General features: G+C 30.8%; 1 protein-coding gene across 2 annotated transcripts; it reads left to right on the forward strand.

Moving 5' to 3' along the window:
* The first annotated feature begins 1,652 nt into the window (after positions 1 to 1,652).
* Positions 1,653 to 8,759, forward strand: LOC130943544 (4-coumarate--CoA ligase-like 9). 2 transcript variants are annotated; one of them, XR_009071838.1, is made up of 5 exons: positions 1,653 to 2,844; positions 7,542 to 7,877; positions 7,989 to 8,094; positions 8,267 to 8,369; positions 8,459 to 8,570. XR_009071838.1 is itself a non-coding variant. In XM_057871464.1 (5 exons), exons 1-5 carry the CDS (start codon positions 1,789 to 1,791, stop codon positions 8,582 to 8,584), a joined length of 1,689 nt encoding a protein of 562 aa, XP_057727447.1. In that variant the 5' UTR covers positions 1,653 to 1,788; the 3' UTR covers positions 8,585 to 8,759. The 2 variants fall into 2 exon arrangements, 1 of the variants encoding a protein (XP_057727447.1); XM_057871464.1 differs by having other exon boundaries at positions 7,989 to 8,056; positions 8,459 to 8,759.
* The last annotated feature ends 544 nt before the right edge of the window (positions 8,760 to 9,303 follow it).

Consider the following 9,303-nt stretch of genomic DNA (forward strand, 5'->3'; position numbering starts at 1 on the left):
GGTTGTGACGTGGATATGGGTAAATATAAGCAAATCCGAAGACTAACAAATAAAGTTGTTTAGCTTTAGATATTACATTGGAACATATATATTTTGTATCGCATTATGAGTTTACATTACCCACAAATCAGATCACTAAGGACTTGGAGATACCTGTCTTAGAAGTTAGAACATAAATCCAACCATAATTCACTTCAATCAAGATATTCAAGTTTATTTTCTAGACATCTGTTCTTGTTCAAGGATTACTTTTATAACATTGATTTGGTTCATAGGGCAAGTTTTCTAACTATTGGAGCCTATAGGCATTGAAAAACGCAGTGGCATAATGATTAATATTGCAAACGGGTTACATTTTGTGGTTAGCTCTTTAATTCTTTGAAGAACTCCAGCAATAAAAAGGAGATTGATTTATTGCCATTCAGGGTAAACTAGGATGTCTCGGATGGGAAAGGATTTTTTTTCCTGGTTATGTTGGGCCTGTGGGCTAAGCACATGACCCAAAAAACAGAAAAAGGCCATTGATTAAATGATTACTCACAACTATCAAGTGAAATCTTACCTCATCTGCCCCATGCATACTGTATTAAATTATCTACATCCTGAAATTTCAATATTAGCTCTGAACACTTTGTTTTTATGTATTAATCCCTTAAACATACATATATTACATCCAGACACTAGAATTAACTCTAATTATAAAAGAGCTCTCCTGTTAGAAAAAAAAAACCGCAAAAGCAAATAAATAAATAAGTCCACTGTAAATCATTAAAATCGCCAAAAAGAGAAGTGTAGGCGACAAGAATAATCTTATTTCCTCCAGAATTAAATGTTTTGTCGTACTAAAACTACAGCATACTTAAAAATTGATTATTCAATTAGAGTCCACGGCCACTTGTTCTCCAGAATTAAATGTTTTGTCGTACTAAAACTACAGCATACATAAAAATTGATTATTCAATTAGGGCCCACGGCCACTTGTACTTCAATAGAGGCCTTCAGTTACTCCTATCCTTAATACAACACCGTAATGGCTATCTGACGATTGTAAATTGAAAATTTTGTAAAAATTAGAAAATCTAGATATCATTTTTTAAAATTTTTTTATGTGCTTTTAAATATTTCAGAATAATTAGATCTAATGCATAAATTATTTACCATTTAAAAAAGTATATTTTGTTTAAATTAAAATGACATTTAAATTATCAAAATATTATTTTTTATTTTAAATTTAAAAAAGTATTTCATAAAATATGAAATCTTTTTAAAAAGTAAAATAATAATTTAGTGAACAAAAGAAAGAAAAAAACACGTGGGATATAGACAAAGGAACTTTTTTTTTTATTTTCTTCTATGCATATAGTTAAAGCGTTACTCAATGGCATGTTAAATGACACAAATACTACTTGTACTGCATTCTTTATTTTATGAAAAATAAATACTTTATATGCTCAATTTAATTAGGAAACAAACCCCTTTTTTCACTCATCAACTTATATATATAACACTTGATAAAATATTAACCATAATAAAAAAAATTATTCAATAAAATTGTTTTTTTTTTTTTACCATCAAATGTCCTGGTCAAACTCCCATTTTAATAAAATATTAGCAAATCCCACATTCCCATACTTTATTCCGCTCCCATTCGTAACACGATAATCAGTTAATCACGTCTCATCTCATAATCCAAACTTTAATCACTGTTCAAAAGACTGAAAGGAACACAAAGAAAAAACTCACACACCACCTCCTTTCTTCTCCTTCTTTTTCTTAACTCCAATAAAAATGGCCAACAGCCAAACACGCCCCAACTCCACCACGGTAGATCCAAACAGTGGTTTCAACCCACATTCCAGAACCTTCCACAGCCTCCGCCCTAACGTCCCCCTCCCTCCGCCCTCTCAGCCTCTCTCAATCACCGAATACGCACTCTCTCTCATCCCCTCCGCCGCCACCTCCACCGACGGCGCAACTACTGCTCTCATCGACGCCGCCGCGGACATCCGCCTCTCCTACCCTCTCCTCCTCCGCCGCATAAAATCCCTCTCAATCTCCCTCCAATCCTTCACACCACTCAAAAAAGGACACGTGGCAATCATACTCACCCCTCCTTCCGTACACGTTCCCGTTCTCTATTTTTCCCTCTTATCCCTCGGAATCGTTATTTCTCCCGCCAACCCTCTCAGCTCCCCGGCCGAGTTAACTCACCTCATCCAACTCGTGAACCCTAAAATCGCCTTCACAACTTCCAAAACTGCCGCGAAAATCCCCAAACTACCCCTCGGCACCATCCTCCTCGACTCGCCGGAGTTCCTCTCCATGCTCGAGAACAAAGAGTCAGTAACTAGCGAACTCGAACGAGTCGAGGTGAGTCAGTCAGAGCCAGCAGCGATTCTTTTCTCTTCCGGAACCACGGGAAGAGTAAAAGGGGTTCTCCTCACACACGGGAACCTCATCGCTCTAATTGGAGGGTTCTTCCACCTGAAACACATGACGGCGGCGCCAGAAGAGTCACCGGAGGAGGAGAACTGGGTGGCGCTGGTGACGGTGCCGTTGTTCCACGTGTTCGGGTTCTTCATGCTGATAAGAGGCTTAGCGATGGGTGAAACGATGGTTCTAATGGAGAGGTTCGATTTCGAAGGGATGCTGAGGGCGGTGGAGAAATACAAGGTGAATTACATGCCAGTGTCGCCGCCGCTGGTGGTGGCGCTGACGAAGTCGGAGGTGGCAAAAAAGTATGATCTGAGTTCGTTGCGGTTGTTAGGGTCCGGTGGAGCTCCGCTGGGAAAAGAGGTGGCGGAGAGTTTCGGTGCTAAGTTCCCCAACGTGGAAATTGTGGAGGTAAGGGTTACACACTTTTTGGCTCTTTTATTTTATTTTATTATTTGTTTTCTTTTCAAAATATCTACTATCATGCTCATCTTACAGTTTAATTAAGATTATGAATTTAATTTTGATATATTTTTAGTATAAAATAATTTTATGAAAAAAATGTATATAAAAAAGAATAGATGTAATTATATGATTGTATAAATATTTTATTATTATATTAAAATTAAATTTAGTATCTGATTATATTTCTAATATATTAAATATATGAAAAACTGAAAAACAAAATCATTCTTATTTTTCTAATTAGTGTTTTTAAGATATTTGTTAACTATAATGTATATTTTAAATTTTTAATATAGAAAAAACAAACGGAAGAGTTATTACTATATATCAGTTTTCATTTGAAGATTCGCATTAAATGTGATGATGACTTATAGTTAATATTATTACCATCGTTTTGACCAAAATAATTTACTGCTTATAAAGTAATCAACAAAAAAGAAAACGATATATCTTGCAACTCTAAATATTATAAGATTCTGGACAAAAAAAACTGGAAAAGTCTAGGGGTCAGCAATTTTATTGAATTTTGGCCAGCATGTAATCGGTAGAGAAAGATAAGCCATTGGATGAAATCTCACACCATCAAATCATCATTGATGGCTAATTGATGGCTAACAATCGCAAAAATTACTGTCCCTAGTATTGCTCAAAAAAACCCTCGAAAGCTTTAATTATTTTGAAATAGTGATTTTATAATAAACTGAAACAAATTAATGAAATTATAGTTGCTCTGATCTCAGTTACATGTCATTTATTAAATCAGTAATTAACCAGAGTATTTGATTTAATTAATTAATTTCTTTGTTTTATTTGTTAACATGATATCGATATTGAAAAGAGTTGTTTGACGTCAACCGGGCTCATATGTGTATATATTGGTGGTGCGAAAATATTGTTCTTACTTCTTATTAATTCTCTAAATTTTTTTTATGTGTATAAGAGGCTAAGAGCGAAGCACATGAAAAAGTGTAACTGTTAGGTGTGATTTTTATTGTTTACTTTACAATTACGATAAAAAAATATATATATATAAAATGCGTGTGATAAAAGATTATATTTAGTAAGATTAATTGACAAAGAATTTAGAAAATTCTGTTAAAAAAACCAAAATGGGTTTGACAAATGACAATATAATGTTTTTTTCAGTTATAGTGCGTTGCTTGTGGTTGAAGGTGGTGGGGGTTATATTTTTTCTTATATATGATGACGACGTATAATAGCCAATAGGACCACTAAGGGTGTGGTAATGGCCCTCCCTAATTTGCATGTGTCATGTGTGCTGATGAATATCTAGCTGACGTGCATGAGTATGATAACTGAATTGTGTAGTTTTGATTTTATTTTATTTTTTTATGGCAAACTATATTAACTAACTACCTACTAAGACTTTATGCCTTTATGGTTATATAAAATAATAATAATAATCAGAAGAAGGTCACAGGTGTGTGTGCGTGTGTCGGCGTTGATATAATCCAAATGCTCTTGTAGCTTGCAAATGTGAAATAAGCATTATTTTAGTTATTCAATTAGAAAAAAAGATTCTTTAACTGAGCTGAAGTTTAAGGCTGCACACGAATTGGATCGAATCGGATATAGTCTGAAATTCTATTTTATTTGATCCGCACTGTATTTATTGGATCGCATTAGATATGATATTTGCATTTTTTTAGAATAGATCTGATCCGATCTGATCTGCATACTTGCGGATTGGATATTGGATATATCCGCATAATTAAAAAAAATTATTTTAAGATTCTGTTTGGTTATTTTTACAAAAAAAAATCCAAAAAATTTATTTTTTATCTGTTTAAACTCATTTACTTCTAAAATATTATCAATAATAGTTCTTTGGAATAACAAAAACAAAAAAATAATACAAGATTTAAGTTTAATTATTTTAAGTTGGAAGTACAACATAAAAAATTAAAAACAAAATATCATAAAACTCATAAAATAACACACTAAAATTCATATCACATTAAGATTTACTTTCTTAAACTATGTTATTTATATGTGATGTGCGGATATGCGGATTTGCGAATCAAATCTGCGGACATCACTGTCGAATCCGCAATCCGATCCTACTATAGTACGGATCTAATCCAATCAGATGGCTCTGCGGATCGGATAATATCCACAAAATTCGAATCGGATGCAGTATACGGATATTATCCGATCCATGTAGAGCCTACTGCAAAAGCCAAAAATACCTTATATATTTCGGGAAAATGTATGTGTGTGTATATATAATATTCTCTTACACCGAGGACAGAATATTATTTTTGTTTATATCAACAAATTAGCATGCAAGTATGATCATACATTTTAATTTATTTAGTTTTTTATATTTTTTAAGGTATTACTAATCAGTATAAGAGTTGATTAGAAAAAATACTTAAGATGGATTATTTTCCGGTACAGACGTAAAGTGTATATGCTTTAGATAACTTAAACAGTTTCTTAATTATAATAGCCTAATAGGATCCAAAAAGCAAAAACTCTACTACTTTCCACCGAAAAGTGATGCAAAGTTGTGTAAGTTGATTACTTTAAGGGTATGGTTAACATGCAGTTTTAAAAATATATTTTAGAAGTACTATAAAAAGAAATAGAAAAATTATAGAGAATCAAGTAGTTATTATTAGTTAATCTTTTATTGTAAAATTATATTTTAAAAAATTTAAGATATAGAAATTAAAGTTTATGATTTAAATTTTTTATTTAGATTTAAAATTAAAAAATAGTTAATATTAATTGAAAAAATTAACTTCTTAATTGAATTTAAAGAAAGATTTTATTATAAGTTATTAAAAAGATCATTTCTTTCTACTTTTTTATACATTGAATATATTAAAATAATTTTAAAAATTATTATTTATACTATTAAAATATATTTAAAGACACTAGATAGTTAAATTTTTATCCATGAAATCACTCTTTGCTTTCAACAATTTTAAAAATCATTTAGAGATATATATTTGTACATAATATTTTATCATAAAAATTACAAATATACGTGAATGTGTATGTTTGTTATTTGAATAGTCTATTATAATATATTAAATTAAATTTTATTATTTTTCTATTACTAAAAATTTTAAAGTTCCAGGAAAGTATCAAACTTCTTACACACATATTAGCTGCATGCTCGTATAAATATGGTCAGCATTAGTTTATCAAGTGCCTGCCTTTTTTATAATTTTAGGTATATTAATACTTACCGAAAAATTTAAATTTAAGTGTATCAGACACATCAATGTTCTAATAATAATTCTAAATGTTAATCTTAATTATAAAAAATATATATTAATTAAAATTAACGATTAAGATTATTGAAATATTAGTGGTCTAGATATATTTAAAAATTTTCTAATACTTTATTTATTTAGTCTTTGTTCCTCTATTTTCAATTATTTTTGGACTGTCGATTGCTAGAATTAGAATAGAAAGTAAGCCGAATCATTTCAAATTCAAGTTCGACTTACAAAAATTGAACTCGACCCACAGTCTAACTTATTAATAATAAAAACTATTTATAAAATTTAAGATTGATTTACCAAAAAACTTATTAGCCGACTAAATTTCACGAGTTGACTCAAATAATATGAATATAACCTATAAATCTATATAAATAATAAAATAAATTAATAGTTTATTATTAAGGTATCAATTATTTATATTGTCTATCTCTTAATAATCATTTATGTCTTGTATCATAATTATATATTATAATTATAAAATATAATATAAAATACATAGTATATATTAATAGAAATAATTATAATAACTTATATATATATATATATATATATATATATATATTACGAGTTAATATGTTGAGTTTATCTAAGTTCAGACTCGATTCATTTAATATATAAGCTCAAATTTAGACTCAAGCTTAGTTTACAAACTCATAAGCCTTATCAAATTATTAACAAGCTTACTTGACTCTAATTAGAATATATGTATGCTTCTCTAAGGGAGCTTTTACTCCTGTTAAAAGGTACTAATATAGTAATAAGCATGCTTAAAGATGTCTCACAATTTCGTACTTTCATTATTGCACTATACTTGCTTTTTCAAGTTGAGTATAACACGCCAACTTAATGGAACAAATATTTTAATTAAAGGGGGTTATCATTGTTTAGCATTAATCATTGACTTTTGTTCCATAAATAAAATTAAAAAAAAAAAGCAATGACTTTAGTAACATTTGTTGTCATGGTCTTCCTTGTGGTATCCCATTTACCTGGATATATCTTTTTAAAAAAATTAACTTTTTTCTCATGCATTATATCAGGATACATTTACTTTATTTTATTATCTTTAGATTTTGGTGTGATGTGAATTTTCTATACTAATGTCTAAGCTTTTATTTGTCAGCCATGAAATGATTTGAAGGTTGATCAACATTCATATTTCTATGTATGTAACTGCATAATGATATTTCTTAAATTGGACTAGAAAGCATTGTCAACTTGCTAACTTGCTTTTTCAGTTTTTTTTTTTTTTTTCATTTCTTGTTAATTACAGTTTTGATTTAGTGTTAGTTACTGGGAATAGATTCTGCCAATTGAAAAATCCACTTGATCATTTTCACCGTTGATTCATTCCTTTTCATCTATTTATTTTTCATCATGTAGGGGTATGGTCTAACTGAAAGTTCAGGAGGAGCAGCAAGGATGATAGGACCTGATGAGGCGAAACGACATGGTTCTGTTGGTCGATTAGCTGAGCAAATGGAGGCTAGGATCGTTGATCCTATCACCGGCGAATCGTTGCCTCCAGGCTGCCGAGGAGAGCTATGGTTGCGCGGACCAACAATCATGAAAGGTTATGTGGGAGATGAAGATGCCACTGCTCAAACATTAGATTCAGAGGGATGGTTGAAGACTGGTGATCTTTGTTATTTTGATTCTGATGGTTTTCTCTACATTGTGGATAGACTCAAGGAATTGATCAAATACAAAGCTTATCAGGTTATGTATTTTAGTGTTATTTTTCCATTGTTGAATAAGAAATTCACCTTTTTTCCCTATACTTTCTCATTATTTATATATACTGAATTGATTTCTCAAATGAAAATGCAGGTTCCCCCTGCTGAATTGGAAAATATACTTCATAACAATCCTGAAATTGCTGATGCTGCTGTAGTACCGTATGTATCAATCCTCTGATCTCAAAAGAACATTTGAGGTCTAAAATTTTCCTACAAAAATGATATATGCATACTAAAAATCAACTACCAAATCAGTCACTATTTATATGTCTGACTTGTGGATATGGCAACTCAACTAATTGTCTATGCTTAGCTTAATGATATGCATGAATTGTTCTTACAAGAAGGTTTCTTGTCTTTTGAGGACAGGTATCCTGATGAAGAAGCAGGGCAAATTCCAATGGCATTTGTTGTAAGAAAGCCAGGAAGCAGCATCAATGCAGCTGAGGTCATGGAGTTTGTGGCAAAGCAGGTAAATATATACATGCTTAATAAACGTTTTGTCATGAAAAGAAGACAAATTTGAATGAATGATCCTTTTAAATATTGTTATTTATATAGGTTTCACCATACAAGAAGATACGGCGTGTTTCTTTTATTAACTCTATACCAAAATCTCCGGCTGGTAAAATTTTGAGAAGACAATTGGTTGATCTTGCTCTAACAAGTAGTTCTTCCAAGTTGTGATTAGCATTTGGGTGGAGATTAGAGAACACCAAATATTCTTCATACCAATTATCTTCCTTGTTTACCATATTTCTTTTTGGTCACCCATACTATATACTTGTTCTATTATTTTCTTTATCTATTATTGTCATTTTTTTGTTCTATCATATGTATATATAATACAATACATTTATCATAGAGCGACTGTAATAAACTAATAATCTAAGGAAAAGTATATGGAACCAACTAATAATCAGCCAAGAATGGAACAACATAATTAATTATAATTAGTTTTATTAATTTATAATTTAATTTGTTTTTTAAATTATTGTTGACCACGTTCAAAACATGAGGGAAGATACGCTAGTGATAGGAGAGAATTTAGGGAACAGATGCTTTGATCATTAATTAGTTGGTTCCATATAATTAATTATGTTTTATTAATGCGTAACACATGAAACATAGAAATTATATCCAAAACCATCCAATTTACAAGAAAAAGAAACATCCGTGTGCCTATCAGTAGCAACATCCGGTTAAAATCACCAGTGCCTCTGGTTTACCAGTTGGCTGATTCTTGGCTTATATAGAGTTGGTTCCCTAACATTATTGATAATCTAATAGATGAGAAACAGAACAAAGGGCATGTTTATTGATTATGGGGTTTTGGTTCATTTTGTACTCTTTCGTTCTTCCCGTTGTCAGAAATTTGATTACGGATTAGATTTTAGAATTCTGGT

Source organism: Arachis stenosperma, chromosome 8 (genome assembly GCF_014773155.1).
Source record: "Arachis stenosperma cultivar V10309 chromosome 8, arast.V10309.gnm1.PFL2, whole genome shotgun sequence".
NCBI classification, from domain to species: Eukaryota; Viridiplantae; Streptophyta; class Magnoliopsida; order Fabales; family Fabaceae; genus Arachis; species Arachis stenosperma.

Bases quoted from the DNA above. Each gene is read 5' to 3' on its own strand.
- LOC130943544 (XM_057871464.1), top strand. From the start codon at position 1,789: ATGGCCAACAGCCAAACACGCCCCAACTCCACCACGGTAGATCCAAAC. The intron at 8,057-8,266 runs GTATGTATCAAT...TTTTGAGGACAG, and splicing joins GCTGATGCTGCTGTAGTACC to GTATCCTGATGAAGAAGCAG. The intron at 8,370-8,458 runs GTAAATATATAC...TTATTTATATAG, and splicing joins TGGAGTTTGTGGCAAAGCAG to GTTTCACCATACAAGAAGAT.